At 42.1% G+C, this 23,411-nt stretch overlaps 1 protein-coding gene across 2 annotated transcripts in view; it reads right to left on the reverse strand.

Annotated features, from left to right (window-relative positions):
• MTARC2 (mitochondrial amidoxime reducing component 2) overlaps positions 1-23,411 on the reverse strand; it is a 40,316-nt gene that overhangs the window by 6,333 nt on the left and 10,572 nt on the right. For both annotated transcript variants that reach the window (XM_053604235.1, XM_053604233.1), the window contains exons 3-5: positions 15,016-15,178; positions 13,759-13,899; positions 47-108 (exon numbers count right to left, since the gene is read on the reverse strand). In XM_053604235.1, the coding sequence (XP_053460210.1) occupies positions 47-108; positions 13,759-13,899; positions 15,016-15,178 (366 nt within the window). The remainder of the gene's footprint in view (positions 1-46; positions 109-13,758; positions 13,900-15,015; positions 15,179-23,411) is intronic.

A 23,411-nucleotide genomic window follows, 5' to 3' on the forward strand; every position in this document is an offset into this window, starting at 1 on the left:
CAACGGAGGTCCCCCAGCCCAGAGATGGAGTATCTAGAATCCTTACCTGGGGCAAGCCATTACTCTTTTCATTTCTACACTACCAATTAGCAGTTCATCCCAGGTATCCTAAGAGAAAGGGGAAAGTTAGCTTTTAAATCAAGTCCATTAGACTTTAAGTCAGTTTATTCTTTAAGAATAAAGAAAACATCAAGACCTCAAGGTCAACTATAACTTGAACTTTACCTTAGAAATGAAAACAATGTAACCTAACATTTGTACTCTGATATTAATCTAAAATTTAAGAAGAAAAAAAAAGACACCAAGGCCAGGTGCAGTGGCTCACTCCTGTGTTCTTTATCTTTAAGGCAAAAATGTCTGCCCTGCTGAGACCTGATGACTTAAAAATTTGTCCTTTGTCCAGGTCTGGAGAGAAAGGAGGGCCTCACTACGTTGCCCCATAAATAAGCAGCATCTGTAGTCAGACACAACTAACGTTCCTTGGAAAATGGCTTCCTTATCTCAACCTGGTTTTTGGAAACCGTGAGTCTGAGGGATTTGGTGAGAAATCAGTCTCCGAGTCAGGAAGTAAGGAGATCTGCTCCTGATCACCTGGTCACTTCACTTGGGCAGGACAGAAGTCTCTTTCTGCAGGAGGCAGAGCAGGGCAGGGCACGGGTAGGGACTAACATCAAAATGTTTCCTATCTACCACTAAAGACCAGGTTATGCTCTGGCTCTCCTTCAGAGGTAAACTAACTCCTCCCACTCACCATCCAGGGCTTATATGGTGATTTAGCAAATGCACAAAAGGTTCTCCAGTACTTAACTGGGCCTTCAGAACTCGGAAACCTACTGGATATGACCACAGACAACTACAGACTGAGGATGCCCTTGAAGGAGCTCAGGAAATTTCACCCCGAAACATGACTCCTTGTTATAAATAATATTTTGAATTAAAGTTTCTTAGAGAGCAACAGGCCTTGAAAGGGGCTTTCCCTCAATCTGCATAAACTGATGGACCCATCAGGAAGAACAACTGATCTACCCACCTCCATCTCAGTATATGGCAGGAAAGATCAAGAATGCCACCAGCCCTGGCCCAAATCATTTTAAACATAATATCTGTCTCTCAGGTTAATTTAATTTGCAAAGAGAATCATTTACAAGTCAACCATTTACAACTCACCCTCTCTTGGCAACCATCTACTACATTTAAATAGAATCACTTATATTCCTCATCTCTCCTCCACCCTAAAAGGAGGGTATTTTGAGACTATTCTGGACCACCTGGGGATATTGAGTAATCACTCTGCATTCTCCCCATGCGTATGGTAAACAAACTTTTCTCTTATCAATCTGCCTTAATTTTGAGCTGATCTTTCAGCAAAACTTCCCTGGTGCAGGGGAACTTTCAGGAACACACATTGTGTAAAGAATGGACTCTAGGTCTCCTAGCCTGGACGTAGTAAGACAAACTGCAAGACAACCCCGAAGTGGCTAACCTCCTGGCGGAACAGGCATCGGAGGCGACTTCCCCCAGAAGCCCCGTGCCCCAGCCTGAAGGCAGCCGGAAAGGCCGGAAGCCTCTCGCCACACGAGGGCGCTGCGGCCACAGGAATAGGAGCCCTTCCGTCCTCCCCTTGCTGGCCCAATCCAAGGCTCTCCAAGTATCTTGTGTCCAATCTCTTTTTAGAAGCGCGGATAAATTTAAGCCTTCAAAGCCACATGCCAGCGGAAATTTTGCAAGTATCTTGCGTCCAATCTCTTTTAAGAAGCGCGGATAAATTTAAGCTTTCAAAGCCACATACCAGCGGAAATTTTGCATCATGGTTCTGATGCAAGGGAAGGGAAGCAGGGAAATCTGAAAAGTTTAGTTAGGCTTCCTAGCTCAATGAGACAGATCAAAGTTACCTCTCACACTGAGATAACCGCAGCACCCAGGTTAGAATAGCAAATTGTCTGCATTCCTAAGAATTGTTGGCAGCACCCCCAAATGCCAGGTCTCATTACTTCCCAAAATAGTAATTATTACATATAATAACGCCACTCATCCTCATCTAATCATTGTCAGCATTTTAGTGTAAATTATTATTCACAGTAAAAAAATACGATAGTATTTTTAATTATTTAATTTAATTATCAAATTTAATTATTAATTCAGTTATTAGAAGAAAATAATCAGGGCGGCTCCTGTGGCTCAAAGGAGTAGGGCCTCATATACCGGAGGTGCCGGGTTCAAACCCGGCCCCGGCCAAAAAACTGCAAAAAAAAAAAAGAAGAAGAAGAAAATAAGTTTTAAATTATTGAAAGGATTGAATTTAAATTAATGAAATGTTCTATCCAGCAAGATTCCAGGCTATTCCCCAAGCTGAACACAGCAGGTGTGTTTCGAGCGTCCCCTGCTGGCGAGCAGCCTAACAAAAATCTGGCCTTCTAAAGAAATCTGGGCCGTTAGGAGTGTGTGTGTGTGTGTGTGTGTGTGTGTGTGTGGTTTTTGCCGGGGCTGGGTTTGAACGCGCCACCTTCGGCATATGGGGCCGGCACATACTCCTTAGACCCACAGGCGCCGCTTCCCCATTAGGACTTTTATTTAGAGTGAAGGGATAAAAATCAAAGTGTTTTCCAGGTGGAAGAAGTAAGGAAAGGAAGAGAAAACCTTAAAGAAGTGAGGGAAATACTATACATAATGGGATCATCTCTGTGGAAATAGTCCTGAGAATTTGCTATGAATTTGCACACATCTTGTAAATACTAAATCAAGACTGTATGATTTTCTATCACCAGCAGCACCCGGAAAAAGAAGTAAGGGTGAGGGAGCAGTGGAGCACACAGAAAGGCACGGAAGAGGGTGTTTGTCCACTCAGAACCTTAATGACAAGCCACATAGACATTGGCCAAGTAAAAATTAAATGTATGAAACTTTAAATATAATCTGTGTAGGAGATTCTCCCTCCTTTTCCTTCTATACATTCATATATGCATGTAAGAATGTGTGTATACACAGACACACATGGCTATATACACACGCAAATATATGGCTCTATGTACAGAGAGGGACTACATAGTGACATAGAGGAAATATATATCTGTACATATGTATATTCTATATATGTGGACACAGCCATACTTATACATGCATACATATATAAAGAGGAATACATCAGAGGAGGATGGAGACCAAAGTTCATTCTTAATTACCAACTTATCACAGAAGGACAAGACATCTGAGAATAAGATGGAAAAACAGACGGCACAAGCCTGAGTGGCCTGCTGAGGAAGATCTTGAAGAACACAGAACAGACCAGCAATTCCAATCAGATCAACAGCTATGAGCCTTTTGTTCCTGAGACCTACCTGCCACCCCCATTCTGCCCCTTCATCTCCTCAAACTCAGCCACAGGAGAGGTTCTTCCCCTTCCCTGCTCCTGGTTTTCTATCAGCTTCTCACACACTGTCCTACTGTGCTGTACATGCAATTGTTAGAAGAATGTTAAACCACTGTGGGATAAATTAAGGGAATAAACAAAAATAATTGTTCCATTTTGAATTCCCAAGCATTTTTCTGGTTTGGTATCAATGACCCTGCATGAGTATAGAAAGCTTAGAAAGTCATTTACTAGAGACTGGCTAAGTACATGTGGGACATATACACAATGATTACCATTCTGGCATGAGAAAGAAGGATGTGAATCTATATTTATTAACACTGAATAAATTTCAACATGTTGCTTAATTTAAAAAGCAACAATTATATGTATATAATATATATGGGATGGTTCTATTTAGGCAAAAATATCTGGATACATATAGTTATGTGTATATGTTTATAGCAATACATCTGGAAGACTCCTCACCAAAATTTAACCATTACATCTCTTAATAATAAACTTTAATTTTGGCCGGGCACAATGGATCACATTGGAAGGCCGAGGCGGGTGGATTGCCTGAGCTCAGGGGTCCGAGACCAGCCTGATTGAGACCCCATCTCTATAAATAGCCGGGGTTTGTGGCAGCTGCCTGTAGTCCCAGCTACTTAGGAGGCTGCAGCAAGAGAATCACTAGAGCCCAAGAGTTTGAGGTTGCTGTGAGCTGTGACCCCATCACAGTCTACCAAGGGCAACAAAGTGAGACTCTGTCTCAAAAAAAATAAGTAGATAAATAAGTTTTAATTTTAATTTTTTTCCTCTTTTGCTTTATTTTCTACCAGCAGCATGATAATCCCAACAGCACACTTAAAAAGATCATTTTAGTCTTGGACTAGGTAGTTTCTGAGATTCTTTCTGACATTAAACACATAGTATCTTCTCCAAAACCAATTCAGCAATTCTCTGACACCAACTGGGTGTTCAACAGTTCAGTTCAATTCTGACACTACCAGAAGTTAGTACGACCCCACAGGATAAAGTAAGGGTGTCCTCAGTCAAGCTCAGAACACCCTTTCTTCTTACCAACTGGCTGTAAATAAAAGGTCCCACAGCCCCTTCCTCAGGTATAAGAATTTGCTAGAATGACCCACAGGGCTCAGGACGGGATTTGCTCTTGCTGGTTTATGATAAAGAATAAAACTCAGTAACAGCCAAAGGAAAAGAGGCACAAGGCAAGATCCAGAGGTGGGGGGTCCCCGGACTTCCATGCCCTCTCTGAGTACACTACCCTTCAGCACCTCAGTGCATTCACCACCCTGGAAGCTCTCCAAATCCCACCTTTTAGGGGGTTTATGGTGATTTCATTTCATAGGAATGACTGATTAAATCACTGGTCATTGGTGAATGAATTCAACCTCCAGCCCCTCTCCCTTCCCCAGAGGTCAAGGGGTGGCTGAACATCCCAACCCTCTGCTCATGATTTAGTCTTTCTGAGGACCAGCTCCCATCCTGAAGCTGTCTAGGGACATTTTCCTTCCCCCAAGTGTTGTCTCATTAGCTTAAACTCTGATGTAATTGGAAGGGGCACTGCTGGTTCAGTGCCCGTAGCTCCGCAGCTACAGCACCAGCCACATACACCAGGGCTGGTGGGTTGGAACCCAGCCCAAGGCCTGCCAAACAACGACAACTGTAACAAAAAAAAAAAAAAAATAGCTGGGCATAGTGATAACCACCTGTAGTCCCAGCTACTTGAGAGGCTGAGGCAAAAGAATCCCTTGAGCACAGGCGTTTGAGGTTGCTGTGAGTTGTGACGCCATGGCACCCTACCAAGGGTGACATAGTGAGACTCTGTCTCAGAAAAAGAAGAAAAAAAGGCACTGCTCTGACCCCAATTCCCGAGGAAAATACAAGGGCTTAGGACCTTCCTGCCAAAACCAGGGACCAACAACCATATGGTATATTTCCCATTAGACCACAAAGTTAAACCATCTCAAACCAAAAGTCGTTTTTCTATTCCTGAGATATACAAGCAAATGAATACTCTTTTGAATGAATATTCCAAAAGGTAATCACTCTCCTATAAAGACAGCCCATGGCATTCTTCCTACAATTGGATCCAATTTATATCAAGCAAGTCTTCAGCACGCTGCACGTGCGCGCGTACACACACACACACACACACACACACACAGCTGCTCAGTGTTGCTTTCTCCTGTCCCCTAAGTGTGACCACCTTATCTCAGCTGCAACCCTCTATCCACTGATGACTTAATCTCACATGGTCCTAAAATCCTTGCTGGTAAAGATGTAATTTTAGCATCTATCTCAGAGATAAGCACCCGGTAAGCCCTCAATAAACTGTTGCAAACATGGTGGTGGTATGAACTTGCAGGAAAAACTTTTCTGAGCTGAAGTAAAACTGTTTCATGACCAAATTTCTTTAAGAGACTAAGACAGGATGCCACACGCTAAGAATTACCAATTTAAATGCGACATTGCTTTTCACTTATCAAATTAGTTCAGAATGTAGATCATAATCTTCAAACGATTACAGCGGTGCTGGCAAGAGGACAATGAAAAGGACATGCCTACAACTCAGCTTGGGAGAATACAAGTCAGTACAAGGTTTCTGGAAAGCAATTTGGCACTATATATGGAGAGCCCTTAAAATGCTGATTTAGCATGTCCTCAGAATAAATTTAGAAATGTAGATAAAGAGTGTTTTACAAAGCTGTTCATTATTTATGTAAGAGGAGACGGAAAACAACCTAAATGTTCGATAATAAAATAGTGATCAAACAAGTTATTGCAGAGTTATATGAGGGACTCATGCAGAAGCACCAAAACCAGGCTACTGAAGGATTTGTATAGACAGAGATGTCTGCCATAGGCAATTAAGCAAAAATCGTGGTGGTCTCTATATAACACCACGTAGCACATAAACAATATTGGAAACACCACAGAATGCTATCACTGGCTATCTTTTGATAGTAGGATGGGGAGAAATTTTTATTCCTCTCTTTAAAAGAAAACTGTATTCGTCAAGCTGTACAAAGAGGATATGTTACTTTTTTAAAAATTATCTTATATTAAAAAAAAGAACTTCATCTGAAAAAGTTTCCTGAATTGAAACATTAAAAAGCTTTCCATGGCCCTGGATGCAGACTCCCCGGGGCTTTCTGATGTCCCATGTGAGAGCGTCACTGTAGAGAAGCAATATCCTGTATCACTGAAGTGCAGGTACCTCACATTACACAATAGCTGGTGTGGGCTCCTGCCAAGTCGCAGCAGACACTGTCCTGTAAACCTAACCACATAGTAAATGAACCCAGAGGAATCTGCTGTTTGGGACGCTTGGACCTGGAAAATCCTGGTAGCTTCAGTTCCCTGGACATGACTCACTTTCAAGAAAAGCAGTGTCAGGTTACAAAAAGGAAAGATAGAGACCTTGCCATCTGGCCGTGTGTCTCTGATGTGTATTCACTGAGTGGGATTCTTTGTGGGGCCAATGAAGCCGCATGTGTCCCACCCATATACCAGTTTCCTCTTACAGAAGGGTAGTACCATAAGGAGTTGGGTGCCTCATGGACATTAGATACCCTAGTCTCCCCTCTGGGCTTGGTTTCTGTCTAAAATCCCAGAGGGTTCCACATCCACCAACAGCAGAGTCTAGGAGAGGCAGCTCCCAGTTGAATCCCCAAGGGCAGTAGCCTTGGCTGCTTTACACTGCTCTTCAGCACCTTGGGCGGGGGCTGTGACTCGCGCCCTCCAGAGGCCATCAAGAGAAAGTTTGGGTGATGGGGGGTAGAAGTCCCCCCAGAACTCCTAACCACCTCTACTTCAACATCTGTATTTGGGCTTGGCGCTCATCGCAGTGGTTACAGCCAGCCACATACACCAAGGGTGGCGGGTTCGAATTCAGCCCAGACCAGCTAAAACCGGCGGATGCCTGTAGTCCAGCTACTTGGTGAGGCTGAGACAAGAGAATCGCTTAAGCCTAAGGGTTTGAGGTTGCCGTGAGCTGTGACGCCACAGTATTCTATCTGGGGTGACATAGTGAGATGCTGTCTCAAAAAAAAAAAATCTGTATTTGATGGGCTTATCTCTTGAGTAGCTATGTAAAGCAATTGACCACTCCTTACACATGATTTATAAGCATGTGTTCAGGTGCCATATTTGCTCAAAGGGAATACCCATGTCTCTTGCCATTAAAGACATATTATCTCCTTGATCAGAAACATAACACATACCACATTCAGAGGTGGGTGAGATATAATAAAAACAACTCCATGGCAAGATTGTTGCCTCTAATTCAGTTCAATAAAGTCTCACATAAATAATGTCTTATTAACTCAGAACCAGTGATAAACGTGAAAACGTAGGATGAAGGAAAACTTGAGAACTGGACCTCACGTGATTTTTAGGAAGATTAGATGAGTGCACTTACCAAAAAAGTTGGTACAATATGAGTGTCTGCTTTTAAAAACACAAAGCCAACAGAGAAAATATATTGGGGGCAGGGGGGAATGAGAGCCATTTGTGCTAAAGCACCTTTATTGACAACACACACACACACACACACAATAGAGAGAAGAAAATTTCCAGAGAATTATACAACTAGGGCTGCAAAGAACCAAGTCCCTTAGTAGAACTTGCTAACTCCAAGAGCCTTTCTGGGGTGCCCTAACGAAATACTCATGTCAGAAAAGCTCCCCAGATAAGCAGCTGAGGCCCTCACCTTGAAAGGCCCACAGGGAGGGCACAAGGGCACGGGCCCCTGCAGTCCACCACATCCATTGCCCAGACCCCTTGCTGGTACTTTTGGTCAATTCAGGAAGAAAAAACGACTTTAGATGCTTTAGTTTGCTTCTAACAGAGGCAGTAAACGTGAACTTTGGGCCAATCTTCATCATGCCAAGGCCGATACCTGCTACTCCTCTCCACTTTCTACCGACCCCACCTGTCCTGCCCATTCCAGAGGGCAGCACCTGATCTCCCAATCTCTGGCCCAGCAGGGTAAGTGGGGGCCCAATGCCATTTTACTACATGACCTGGCCATGGTAGAGTTGTAGAGTTGTGTAAATCGCTGATATCCATGGACTTTTGATAGCCAGCCAAGATACAAATCCTGACTAGGCCCATGCTAGCTGTGTGACCGTGAGCAAGTTGCTCAACTTCTCAGAGTCTCAGTTTTCTCCTTGAAAAAGAAGACTCAAGGGCGGTGCCTGTGGCTCGAAGGAGAAGGGTGCCAGCCCCATACACCGGAGGTGGGAGGTTCAAACCTGGCCCCGGCCAAAAAACTGCAAAAAAAAAAAAAAGAGAAGACTCAAAACACCACCCACTTCCATAACGATCAAATATTTTTCACCATGGTCCACAGTAAAAATTACATTTACACTCTTTCCTGATACTGTCTTAAGCATACATATAACAGACAAAAGTTTTACAAAATAATTTTTACCCCTTGTACATATAGTTTACTCTAATATCTTTTATTTTATCTTGTTCTCTTGTTTTTAATGTCAGTCAGGACATACTAAACTGATATTATAACCCAATAACAGGTTGTGAACCACAGTCTAGAAAGGTTAACTAGGAAAATCAAATGGGACCATGCATACAAGGGTCTGGCATGGTACCTGCTACCTAGTTAAGTGTTCTATAATTGTGAGCCATTATGTATTATTTTTAATATAGTATTATCATTACTATTGCTGCTTTAAAAAATCCCTGAAGCCAGGTAGAGACTGATGTTCTGAGACCAATAAAGAGATATGTTATCTAAAATCCTAACTCATCCCGACTCAGGTCACTGAAGACTGAAAAGTCTTGTAATGATGATTTGCAATAATTTTCCTTTCAACAGCTGAGAAGGCCAAGACGGGGAGGACCCAATTCACATAACCAGCATGTCACGGGGCTGGGATTCAAAGCACAGCTGTCTGGCTTCAGAGTCTCCCTCTCTAGAAGTTTCTTGGGGAAGCCCTTCCCAAGGAACAGATTTTTTTCTGCCAGGTCTTCACAGTTCTTACATAACGTGGAGTGAGGACTGATATTAACAAGACATCCCTTTAAAAATGCCAAAGCCAGCTCACCAGCTAGATAATTTCTGGGAACTATTGCTTCGTGGATTAATTTCTAGTCCAAACATTAGTAACATGTATTCTAACCATGGAGCAAAGTTCAGAAAACACTGATCCTCACCATAGTCAACTACACAGATAAGAAGCTTTGGTTGATTTCATTGCTTTGAAACTTCATTGCTCAGCATTGCCAGAACTCAAACACACCACACTGGCCTAAGGGAAGCAGCCTTTTAAAACTTGTTTAGTTTTCTGAGTTACTTGGGGAAAGTACAAAGTCCTTGGGACCACAAAGAATACACGTTGCATAATGCATTCTCCTATTGCTCGGTATTTTTGCAGTAAATAGTGGCCTGAATTTGTCCACCATGCTCATGTTTGCTTTTTTTCTTTTTACTATTACTTGGTCTTTTAAATATTTATGTGTATTAGCTTTTACATTCATATTTAACAAAGTCTGACTAATTGAAAGAGTTATAGTTTTGTGCAGGCACCAGGTAGACAAGTTAATGAATAAGGGCCTGACCTACCGGGTTTCCTAATTGAAGGCAGAACAAATCAGCAATATTAACATCATTTCATAGTAAGGATTTTTTTAATGTGGTTGGCCAGAGAACTCTTCAATAAAAATAAGAACATTCCACCTTATTTACTATTTCTGTAATCCCATCACGGTACCGGAATAAAACAGCAAATAAATTTGGAAGCATAAGTTCAATTAACATTTTATCATCTCTAAAAAAACGATACCCACTCATACTGCCTAAGAGAGCAAGATTAGGCTACATCAGTCTTAGGTTAAATCTGATAAGTTACAGTAGAGCGAAAATTCTTGATTGGCAACTTACAGCAAAAATTTTTCAGCCAGGTATAAGAGCATTTTTTCTTCTTATTTCCTTGGCTCAAGATCTCATACTAAAATGAATACCAAAATAATTTACCCTTCAGTGGAGACAAATAAAGAAAAATTGTATTCCCTTGAGATTTCTCAGAAGATAATGGATAAATTATAGGATTCCCATGGAAAAACTATTCACTAATTCTATTAACTATTCACTGAGCACTAATTTCACTCCATGAGAGCACTTAATGACTTTTTCTTACATACACACAATGCCAGGAAGTGGGAAGAGAGGGCAGGGTTACTGGGATGTCAGTGAGGCTCGAGCCTCAGGCCCCTACCCTCATTTGCACCAGATCTTTCAGGGCCCTGCACTTAGTTTTATTTTTGTTGCCTTCTTTTCCTTAAACGGGCCCCCAAACTGTATAAAGTTCGGGTCCCACCAAATCTGGATTTATTCTTGGGGAGAAAATCAAGTTCCTTTCCTTGAGGGGTCTCCTCTGCTCCAGCACCCTTGGTCACCTGTCATCTATGACCTCCACGGTCCCCACACCCTCCTGATTCACCTGGGATGATGTTGTCAACCAGCCCTATCTCCACACTGATGCAAGTTTCAGGTAAAGCCTGCCGATCTGCCTTTTAGGGAAAAGACTCTCCCTTGAGTGTGCCCCTGGTATTTCTGCCTCAGGCTTCCATACCTTTCCAAGCATGTACTAGACAGTCACCAGAATAGTCTGTGTCTGGCACCCTGTAGGCATTCAGGAGATGTTTGTTAAAGGAATGCAAATCATAATTACCTCCTTGCTCAGAATCCTGACCAGGCTCCTTGATTTCCACAGTATAAACTCCCTGGTGTGGTGGCCTTCAGCGGGTCCCAGTCCAGCCTCCTCCTGCTACTTCTCCATTACTCCCAGCCCCGCTCTCCCCTGGTTCTGAAATACTCCCAGGTGCCCCTTTGTTCATGGTCTCTTGTGCTGCTAGGGATGGCTGCCCCCCGTACCCATGAAGGCCTTCCACTGCCCCCAGGTTGGGCACACACAGATGGACAGCATTGCTTCTGGGCGGCCTGGTCTGACCGAAGCCAGGAAAGCAGCCTGCGGGGTGGAGTGTGAGAAGCGAAGCTGAGACACTGCTGCTGGCCCAGTCTGCTCAGCCCACGTTCTTCCCCACACTCCCGCGATTGTCCAGCTACAGTTTCATCAGGATCGTCAGGACGGTTGTCTCAGGAGACTCTGACAACTAGTCACACAGACACATAGTTGTTGTGATATTGGTAAAGGTTACTTTGATGATATGATGTTTTCTTTCATGATTCTCTTATTTTGTTACTGAAAATTACATTTATGTTGTTTAAACATTGCATTATTAGAGTGAAGACTACTTTTCTGTAGTCTTCTGTGTTCTGTCAGATACAGTTAAAATTTTCTAGGTTTGTTTCCTGGTATTCCCATTATAAAAGTTACTAAAATTGTAACTGAGCTAAGGCGCCAGCCACATACACCAGAGCTGGCGGGTTCAAATCCAGCCCAGGCCTGCCAAACAATAACGACAACTACAACCAAAAAATAGCCAGGCATGGTGGTGGGCGCCTATAGTCCCAGCTACTTGGGAGACTGAGGCAAGAGAATCGCTTAAGCCCAGGAGTTTGAGGTTGCTGTGAGCTGTGATGTCACAGCACCCTACCAGAGTGACAACTTGAGACTCTGTCTAAAAAAAAAAATTTTAACAGGCAGAACAGAATTGAGAGGCTACTCTGGCTGTTGTCCAGAATCACTAGCCTTCTGACAATAAAGCTTGTTCAGGCCTAAACCCCATCTGGTTAACATGACCCCTCCCCACCCCCAGGACTCCCTTCTCCAGGCAGATTTAGGGAGTTCTATTTTTAAGCATCTCTAGCACCTTCTAAGTATATATACGAAAGCATTTCTCACATTTGACTGCTGTTGTTTCCAGGCCATGTGTTTTGTACTAGAAAATTCTGAAGGTCAAGACCCATATCTTTTCATCACTGTATCCAGGGCTCTTACATAACCTGCCTGGCTCATAGCAAATAATGATTTTTTTTAATTAACAAATGTAAAGAAGAATTAAAGAAATTAGATAACAAAAGACTAGACAGCTTCACCAAGTAGACAACTTCTATAGACACCACTATTCAAATTATCAAATACTATAAAGTAACTTCATACACAATGATTTATACTAGGCTTGATGCAAAGATCTTTATAGTAAAGGACAATGTTTACCAGCAAATAAGGGTACATTTCCCTCACACAAAAGGAAGTGTGGTCATTCAAAGGAGGAAAGAATTAAACCAAGAGGGTGTAGAAGAGCTTCTTCTCTCATAGTTAACTACTTGGGGTGCATAAATTGAAACTGTCACCCAACTCCACAGAAGCTGGAGTTGCAAGTCTTGGGTTCTAAGGCCAACACCAGCACTTATATGGTAGACAAAGCGTGTAACAGCTCTGAGCTTCAGTTTCCTTATGAAAAGGGGATAACAATACAGACTTCACAGGGTTGTACTGAAGACCAAATAAAGTCATTTATCTGAAGTGATTAACTACTTCAGTGCCTAGGGCTCAGTAAATACCCAAGAAATGGCATTTTTTATTGCTATTTCCAGTGCTCTGAAAGTTTAGCACACCACACACCCCAGGCTTAATATGCTTCTGATACTTCAAGCAACACTCAATTACATGTACTTCAGGTACAGAGCACCAGGTTCCTATGGGTCCTAATGTGGCATGTCCCTGAAGAAGGTGGGAATTCTTGATGTCAGTCCCGTAGGAAAGCATGTGGGGCCTCTGGAGAGAACTACACCAGGGGTGGGTTTCCTGTATCCTCTTGGTGGCCACTTTGAGAAATGGGGCTTCTAGGAGTCTCATATCTTTAAGAGCACTCCTGGGTGCTACAAGGAAGTAGGAGATGGCTGCCCTTTTTATCTTTGTTCTCTGTTGTTAGCCCTGAGCTATGATTATATATTCTAATCTCATATTTGCAATATTTGCAATTTGGAGTCCTGCATATCTGCATATTTACAGATTTAATTTTCTCCAGGTAGGGTGGGGCCTACCCCCTGACCACCCCCACCACCCCCACCACCCTCACCCGGGAGTGGGGTAGGGCCTACCCCCGACCACCCCTACCACCCCCGCCACTCTCACCCGGGAGTGGGGTGGGGCCTACCCCTGACCACCCCTACCACCCTCACCACCCTCACCCAGAAGTGGGGTGGGGCCTACTCTCCTAACCCCCATATTTGCAGTTTGGAATCCTGACTGGTTGCTTTGGGGCCAGAGACCAGTGAGGTGATGGTGGCAGAAATAAGTGAACTCTACAAGGTTAAGGTGACTCTTGGAAAAGGAGGGTCTCCCCAATTCTAACCTTGGAGGAGCTGAGGTGGGTTAGCTAGAAGAGAAAGCTGTTCCCTTAGCACTTTGGACAGTACATCTTAGCATGATACACAAAAGCAGTGGGCCTCTTACCTCCTCAAAAGCATCACAGCCTGTCACCACGATATTTGGCCTGAAATGCTCCATTTTCACTTTATTCTCCATTCTGGTATTCAAATCTGCCAGCGAGGCTTCTGAAAGGATCAGGATGGGGCTGCAGTCAGGGTAGGCCACCTATGCCAAGAACACAGAGCAATCAGTCTTCCCCATCCCATGAGATCACTCAGGCCAACCGCAGGCTGAGCAAAGTCCAGAAGCAAAACCACATAAGGATGGAATTAGGAAGCAGTGCTCTGGAGGACAAGGTGGCTTCAAGCTGGAGAACAGCCAGATCAGTGCCAGAGCACAGTTCGTGTCCACACACAGGCCAGCATCATCTTCCGGGCCTCCCCCATCATGTTCCTTCCTCCTGCCTCAGCAGCGACCCCTTTCCATATCACCCTCAAACAGGCCTGCCTCTGCTGCCCATGTGCTGTTCTCCAGGAATAATTTCTTCAACTACACCATTCACTCCAGAAGCATTTGTTGAGTCCTTCATAGGCACTGGGCACTGTTCTAGGTGGAGAAACTTCAGTGAACAAAGCAGATAAAAAAAGCCCTGCCCTCAAAGACCTGGTGGTTGAGAGGATATGTGGAAAAAGTCCCTGAGGTTCTTGCATTTTAAATCTTAGCTCACAGCAGAATCAATTAGTCTTTGGTCCAAGGCTGGCACAGAGGACAGTTCCATTAGAAGGAGGGGCCTTTCCTGCTCCTGGAATAACCACACCTCACAGTCTGTGAAGCGGGGGCCTGCAAAAGGCTGCTTCTGTGATTTTAGAAAACTTGGATTTAGTCCCCAACTTCTTACTTTCACTTCTCCAACCAGTTTTCTCCTGAGTGTCCATCTACCAGGGAGTCACCCCCACTCCTGCCTCCACAACATCTCCCACCTTCAGCCCTTTACATACCCTAGAGATCTCACATTCGAGACATCTTATTTTCCTCTTCATCCCCAGGACCTCTGCCCAGCTTGTGTCCTCATCGCCACTCACCTGGGCCATTACCATATTTTCCCAACTGAGGTCTTTTTAAAAAATTTGTTAATTAATTTATTTATTTCAGTTTGGCTGGGGCTGAGTTTGAACCCACCACCTCTGGCATATGGTGCCGGCGCCCTACTCCTTTGAGCCCCCCCACCTGAGGCCTTAAGAGAGACTCTTTTGTGGGCTAGGAAGGAAGCCAGAATAAGAAGGGTAGCCTGTGAGCTCTGTAAGCTCTGTAACACTTAGAATCCAATCTCTGTAAGCTCACCTGATAATTCTGTGTAGTGAAAGGGAGAAGTTTTCCTGAGGGTCTTCCCTTCATGTTCGTTTCAAACTGAACCAACCTGAAGGCTTCTGTTTTCAAGAAGTTGCTGAACCACTGAGCTGCCTCATCACCACAGTCTCTGCCTTTAATGTCAACACCAAAAACCCTGGGGGGATTCCAAGAGAACACAGGTTACTTTTTTATAATAACACACTGAGAGGTGACCTCAAAAATGGACAGTGAGACTGCTGGGACCTAAATATCCCAGAAGACCATGAGTGACCCATGAGTTAAAGCTGGGCAGAAGCAGGGAGAGAGGGGAAGATTAGAATGTGCTCTAAGGAAGAGCTTCCCATACCCTAATGCACATGAAAATCATCCGGGATCTTGTTTAAATGCAGATTCTGGGTCAGCAGATCTGAGTTGGAGCCTGAGATTCTGAATTCCCAGCAAGCCTCTAGGGATGCCTGAGCTGCTGGTCCATGGACCATACTTTGAGTAGCAAGGATTTGGGATGCTTTCAGAAGAGGAGAGGGGTTGCCTTGTGGCAGATGCACCTTGAGCTTGTGAAGCCTGAAAGCCAGTCTACAAGGTGGAGTCTGAGAAGCTAAGCTAAAGCAGTCCAGCTGACCTAGTCTGCTCAGCCTTTGCCACACAGCTTCCATGAGTATCTAGTTAAGGTTTTACTGTATTGTGAGGATATCTGTCTCAAAAGACTTTGGAGGAGGTAGCCACACATAGACAATGAGTATTGTTAGAACAAAAGTTACTTTGATTTTGTTTTTCTTGATGATTTTCTTAGATATTTTGTTACGGTAAAGGTTATTTTTATTACTATATTGTTAAGAGTGAGGGTTACTTTTCTGTCCTTAAACATGTTGCATTGTTAGAGTCAAGACTACTCTGATATTCTTTTCTGTCGGATAAAGTTAAATTTTCTAGGTTTGTTTCCTTGTATTTTAGAACAAGGAAGTCTTTGAGGGACCATTCTCCCTGTTCTCCAGAATTGCTGGCCTTCTGATAATAAAGCTTGTTGGACCTAATTCCCATCTCTACATTCAGCTGACAGTGACAGGCGGCCAGATCTTCTTTGTCTAGTAACACTTAGAATCCAACAGGTCTGGTTCAAATTGGAATTCTGCCATTTCTTGGTTCTGTGACTTTGAGTAAATCACTTACTCCTCTGTCCTTTATTTCTGGAGTTGGAGCCTGAGATTCTGAATTCCCAACAAACTGCAGATGATAATATAGCTACTTACCCTACTTGGTGGGAGCATACACTTTAGATATACAGTGGCTTTCAAGTACTTTTTGCTTGAATACCCCAAAGGAGTTTTAAAAAGCCATGTACCCTTTATAGAACTATAAGTTGCAGGTAAACTTTTCATTGTAAGTGTAATTTGTTGTGAAAATTATAATTTAAGTTGAATTTAAACATTGACATTTAAATAAATGATTACATTATGATTTTAAAAGTGTACAATGGGATCTAAATCCCATGTCAGTTTGGTACCTACCACCACACATTTTAAAAATACATAAGATCTACTTTATGGCCAGGCACATCCACACACTTGTGATCCCACCACTCTGAGAGGCCAAGGCAAGTGGATTGCTTAAACTCAGAAGTTCAAGACCAGTCTGAGCAAGAGCAAGACCCCATCTCTACTAAAAATAGAAAAACTCCTCAGGCATCATGGCGGTGCCTGTAGTCCCAGCTACTCGGGAGGCTAAAGCAAAAGGAATGCTCAAGCTCAAGAGTCTAATGTTACTCTGACCTTTGATGCCATGACACTTAATGCAGTATGACAAAGAGACACTGTCTCAAAAAATATATATATTTAAGGGTTCAAATTTTTATATTATTCCTCTTTTTATTCTTTTTTTTTGGGGGGGATTCACTTTGGGTTCAAGAAACCGGGTTACACTTATTGCATTTCTTAGGTAAAGTCCTTCTTACAATCATATCTTGTCTTCAAAAGGTGTAGCACACACCAAGGCCCCACCTCACCTCCCTCCTTTCCTCTCTCTCCTCTTCCTTTTCCCACCTATCCCTACTTCTTTCTCTCTCTGTTCTCCCCTTCCCCCATCTCCACCACATCCTTAGTTGTCATTAATTATCCTCATATCAAAATTGAGTACATAGGATTCATGCTTCTCCATTCTTGTGATGCTTTACTAAGAATAATGTGTTCCACTTACTTCCAGGTTAATACGAAGGATGTAAAGTCTCCATTTTTTTTAATGGCTGAATAGTATTCCATGGTGTACATATACCACAGCTTGTTAATCCATTCCTGGGTTGGTGGGCATTTAGGCTGTTCCCACATTTTAGCAATGGTAAATTGAGCTGCAATAAACAGTCTAGTGCAAGTGTCCTTATGATAAAAGTATTTTTTTCCTTCTGGGTAGATGCCCAGTAATGGGATTGCAGGATCAAATGGGAGGTCTAGCTTGAGTTCTTTTGGGGTTCTCCATACTTCCTTCCAGAAAGGTTGTACTAGTTTGCAGTCCCACCAGCAGTGTAAAAGTGTTCCCTTCTCTCCACATCCATGCCAGCATCTGTGGTTTTGAGATTTTGTGATGTGGGCCATTCAGGCTGCGGTTGTATCTCAGGATGGTTTTGATTTGCATTTCTCTAATAGATAGGGATGATGAACATTTTTTCATATGTTTGTTAGCCATTCGTCTGTCTTCTTTAGAGAAAGTTCTATTCATGTCTCTTGCCCATTGATATATGGGATTGTTGGCTTTTTTCATGTGGATTAATTTGAGTTCTCTATAGATCCTAGTTATCAAGCTTTTATCTGATTCAAAATATGCAAATATCCTTTCTCTTTGTGTAAGTTGTCTATTTGCTTTGGTTATTGTCTCCTTAGCTGTACAGAAGCTTTTCAGTTTAATTAAGTCCCATTTGTTTATTTTTGTTGTTGTAATTGCCACGGCAGTCTTCTTCATGAAGTCTTTCCCCAGGCCAATATCTTCCAGTGTTTTTCCTCTGCTTTCTTTGAGGATTTTTATTGTTTCATGCCTTAAATTTAAGTCCTTTATCCATCTTGAATCAATTTTTATGAATGGAGAAAGGTGTGGGTCCAGTTTCAGTCTTTTACTGAAAGATACCCAGTTCTCCCAGAACTGTGGATATCCAGTTCTCCCAGCACCACTTATTGAATAGGGAGTCTTTCCCCAAAGGTATGTTCTTGTTTAGTTTATCGAAGATTAAGTGGTTGTAAGAAGTTAGTTTCATTTCCTGGTTTTCTATTAGATTCCAAATGTGTATGTCTCTATTTTTGTGCCAGTACCATGCTATCTTGACCACTATGGCTTTGTAGTACAGACTAAAATCTGGTATGCTGATGCCCCCAGCTTTGTTTTTATTACTAAGAACTGCCTTAGCTATACCAGGTCTTTTCTGGTTCCATACAAAATGCAGAATCATTTTTTCCAAATCTTGAGTACAATGTTGGTATTTTGATAGGAATGGCATTGAATAGGTAGATTGCTTTGGGAAGTATAGACATTTTAACAATGTTGATTCTTCCCATCCATGAGCATGGTATGTTCTTCCATTTGTTAATATCCTCTGCTATTTCCTTTCTGAGGATTTCATAATTTTCCTTACAGAGGTCCTTCACCTCCTTTGTTAGGTATATTCCTAGGTATTTCATTTTCTTTGAAACTATGGTGAAGGGAATTGTGTCCTTAATTAGCCTTTCATCTCGACTATTATTGGCATACACAAAGGCAACTGACTTGTGGACACTGATTTTATATCCTGAGACATTACTGTATTTTTTTATGACTTCCAGTAGTCTTATGGTTGAGTCTTTGGGGTTCTCTAAGTATAAGAGCCTGTCATCAGCAAAAAGGGGAGAGTTTGGCCTGCTCTGTGCCCATTGGATTCCCTTTATTTCCTTGTCTTGCCTAATTGTATTGGCTAGAACTTCTAGCACAATGTTGAATAGAAAAGGTGACAGAGAACAACCTTGTCTGTTTCCAGTTCTAAGATGAAAAGCTTTCAGTTTTACTCCATTCAGTAAAATATTAGCTGTGTGTTTGTCATAGATAGTTTCAATCAGTTTCAGAAATGTGCCACCTATGCCTATACTCTTCAGTGTTCTAATTAGAAAAGGATGCTGGATTTTATTTAATGCTTTTTATGCATCTATTGAGAGGATCATGTGGTCTTTATTTTTGCTTCTGTTAATATGGTGGATAATGTTTATGGATATGTGTATGTTAAACCAGGCTTGCATTCCTGGGCTGAAACACACTTGATCATGAGGTATGACTTTTTTGATGATAACCTGTTATCTATTGGCTAAGATTTTGTTGAGAATTTTTGCATCTATATTCATTGGTCTGAAATTCTCCTTTTTAGGTGGGTCTTTTCCTGGTTTTGGTATCAGGGTGATGTTTGCTTCATAGAATGTGTTGGGGAAGATTCCTTCTTCCTCAATTTTTTGGAATAATTTCTGCAGTACAGGAACAAGCTCTTCCTTGAAGGTTTAATAGAATTCTGGTGTGATGCCATCCAGACCAGGGCATTTTTTGGTTGGAAGCTTTTTTATTGTTTCTTTAATCTCAGTGCTTGAAATTGGTCTGTTCAGGAGCTCTATTTTTTCCTGGCTAAGTCTAGGGAGAGAGTGTGATTCTAAATATTGATCCATTTCCTTCACATTGTCAAATTTCTGGGCATAGAGTTTCTGGTAGTATTCAGAGATGATCTCTTGTATCTCTGTGGCATCTGTTGTTATTTCCCCCTTTTTCATTTCTGATTGAGGTTACTAGAGATTTTACTTTTCTATTTCTAGTTAGTCTGGCCAAAGGTTTATCTATTTTATTTATTTTTTCAAAAAGCCAACTCCTTGTTTCATTAATTTTCTGACTGATTCTTTTGTTTTCCATTTCTTTGATCTCTGATTTAATTTTGGATATTTCTTTTCTTCTACTGGGTTTAGGCTTAGATTGTTCTTCTTTTTCCAATTCCATAAAATGGCTTTTGAGTTTCTTGATGTGCTCTCTTCCTGTTTTTTGAATGAAGGCATCTAAAATGATAAATTTTCCTCCCCAAACTGCTTTTGCAGAATCCCACAGGTTTTGGTAGCTTGTGTCTTCATTGTTGTTATGCTCAAGGAAGTTAATGATTTCCTGTTTTATTTCTTCCTGCACCCACTGTCATTCAACAGAAGGTTGTTTAATTTCCATGCCTTTGGGGTTGAACGTTTTTGTTGGAGTTGAGTTCCACCTTTAGTGCCTTGTGGTCTGAGAAGATACAAGGCAAAATTTCAATTCTTTTGATTCTGTTGAGGTTTGTTTTGTGTCCTAGGGTATGATCAATTTTGGAGAATGTCCAGGGGGTGATGAGAAGAATGTATATTCTTTATCTTTGGGGTGGAGTGTTCTATATACATCTATCAATCACAGTTGTTCTAGGGTCTCATTTAAGTTCCTTATATCTTTGTTTAATTTCTGTTTGGAGGATCTGTTCAGCTCTGTAAGAGGAGTGTTAAAGTCCCCTGTTATTATGGTATTATAGGATATTATATTGTTCAGACTGAGTAAGGTCTGTTTCAAGAATCTGGGAGCATTTAAATTGGGTGCATAAATATTTAGAATTGAAACTTCTTCTTCTTGTATTTTTCCCTTGACCAATATAAAGTGACCATCTTTGTCTTTTTTTTAAGTTAGTTGCTTTAAATCCACATATATCTGAAAATAAGATTGCAACCTCTCTTTTCTTCTGAATTCTATTTGCCTGAAAAATTGTCTTCCAACCCTAATTCTGAGTTTTAATTTGTCTTTTGAAGCCAGGTGTGTTTCCTGCACACACAAAATGGATGGCTTGTGTTTTTTAATCCAGTCAGCCAATCTATGCCTCTTCAGTGGGGAATTCAAGCCATCAACATTTATTGAGATAATTGATAAGTATAGTAATGTTCTATTCATCTCATTTTGTGAGAGTCCATTGCTTAGTTTTATCTTTTGTATCAGTGTGGAAGTTAGGTTCTGTCCTTTAATTGCTGAGTTCTTTGCTACTGATCCATTGCGATGGTCAGTGTATAGAACAGGTTGAAATATTTCCTGTAGAGCTGGTCTTGTTGTGACGAATTTCCTCAGTGTTTGTATATAAGTAAATGATTTGATTTCTCTGTCAATTTTAAAGCTTAACTTAGCAGGTTATAGAATTATGGGCTGGAAATTGTTCTGTTTAAGTAGATTAAAGGTAGATGACCATTGTCTTCTTGCTTAGAAACTTTCATTAGAGAAGTCTGCAGTCACCCTGATGGATTTGCCCCTGTAGGTTAATTGGCACTTACTCCTGGTAGCTTGCAGAATCTTTTCTTTTGTCTTAATTTTGGACAGGTTCATCACAATGTGTCTTGGAGAAGCTTGGTTAGAGTTGAGGTGACCTGGTGTCTGATATTCCTCTGTGTGCCAAGAACCAGAGGCAGAGGCCTAATATATATTTCTTATTATATCACAATACCACAGGACTACTGATAATATTGTTAAAGGAAAAATTTTGGAGTTTAATTGATGAAGGAATGATCCCCCAAAGCAGCAGGGACCACAGGCACCCGCAACAACGCTCGGCTATTTTTGTTGTTGTTGTTGCAGTTGTCATTGTTGTTCAGCTGTCCGGGGCCACGTTCGAACCTGCCAACCTGGATGTATGTGGCCAGCGCCCTACCCACAGAACTATGGGTGCGGCCAATCATGTTGGAATGTTTTAAAGTAGATAAACTATGGTAAAAATTTATACAAATTTCATGACCTGACCTATATCACTTAAAGTTAACTGACCAAGAACAAAAAAATTTTACATCTTCCTCAGACTCTCACTGACCCCCACTGTGTTTGGTCCTCAGTTACCTCTTGCAAGCCTCCTCCCCTTTCTCCTTCCCATAACATAAAAAGGAGACTAAAGTTCATACTAACTGAAGATGGTTCTTTAGAATATTAGTCTGTCATCTTCTTGGTGCCCCAGCAACTTGTTTCCCAACTTACTGGCTGTCCTGCAGCAAGCAGTACAAGCTTGGACTCAGTTACTGACCTGCAAACAGACTATAACCTCCCAATCGTATACCAATCACAGAGTTTCCACCAATCACAGCCACCTAGATGTTTGAATTGTGTTCAAATAAGGAAAACCCTAAATTGTAACAAATCCAGCTGTTTCTGTACCTCATTTCCATTTTCTGTGTATGTATCACTTTCCTTTCTCTATCCATAAATCCTCTCTAACCATGCAGGAGCATCAGAGTTGCTCTGAATCTATTCTTGTCCATGGGGCTGCCTGACTCATGGATCATTCCTTCATCAATTAAACTCCAAAATTTTTCCTTTAACAATATTATCAGTAGTCCTGTGGTATTGTGATATAATAAGAAATATATATTAGGCCTCTGCCTCTGGTTCTTGGCACACAGATACTAAAATCCTTGGAATTTCTAAAATGATGTGTTTTCTGTACACTAATGGCAGGGCTGGTGCCTGGGGTCTCCTGAATACCCTCTGGAGGGGGCTGGTTGCCAGGGGAACCGACCCCACCAAAGAAGGTTGGGACTTTAGTGCCACCCTCAAGCTTCCAGGAGGGGAGAAGAACTAAAAGTTGAGTTGATTACCAATAGTCAATAATCTAATCAATTGTGCCTTTGTGATAAAAACCTAAAGGACTGGATTTGGACAGCTTCCAGATTACCAAGAACATGGAAGTCTCTGGAGGGTGGCACATCTGGACATGTTATGGACGCTCGAGGTGAAACCATCCGTATTAAAATAATGTAAAGCCACAAGGCACAAGCAGCAATTTGATTAGCCATAAGTTTACCAGCCATTGTTCCCTAACTTTCTTGCTGCTATAATTGCTCACTGCTTAACAGCACCATCCTCTCTGTATCTCTCTCTGTCTCTCCCTCTGTCTCCCTCTCTGTCTCTCTCTCTCTCTGTATCTCTCTCTGTCTCTCCCTCTGTCTCTCCATCTCTCTCTGTCTCTCCCTCTCTCTGTCTCTCTCTCTGTCTCTCTCTCTGTTTCCCTCTCTGTCTCTCTCTCTGTCTCTCTCTCTCTGTCTCTCTCTGTCTCTCCCTCTCTCTGTCTCTGTCTCTCTCTCTGTTTCCCTCTGTTTCTCTCTGTCTCTGTTTCTCTCTCTGTCTCTCTCTCTCTGTCTCTCTGTGTCTCCCTTTCTGTCTCTCCCTCTCTGTCTCTCTCTCTGTCTCTCTGTCTCTCCCTTTCTGTCTCTCCCTCTCTGTCTCTCTCTCTGTCTCTCTGTCTCTGTCTCTCCCTCTCTCTCTCCCTCTCTCTGTCTCTCCCTCTCTCTGTCTCTCTCTCTGTCTCTCTCTCTGTCTCTCCCTCTCTCTGTCTCTCCCTCTCTCTGTCTCTCCCTCTCTGTCTCTCT

Source organism: Nycticebus coucang, chromosome 10 (assembly GCF_027406575.1).
Source record: "Nycticebus coucang isolate mNycCou1 chromosome 10, mNycCou1.pri, whole genome shotgun sequence".
In the NCBI taxonomy this organism is placed as follows: Eukaryota; Metazoa; Chordata; class Mammalia; order Primates; family Lorisidae; genus Nycticebus; species Nycticebus coucang.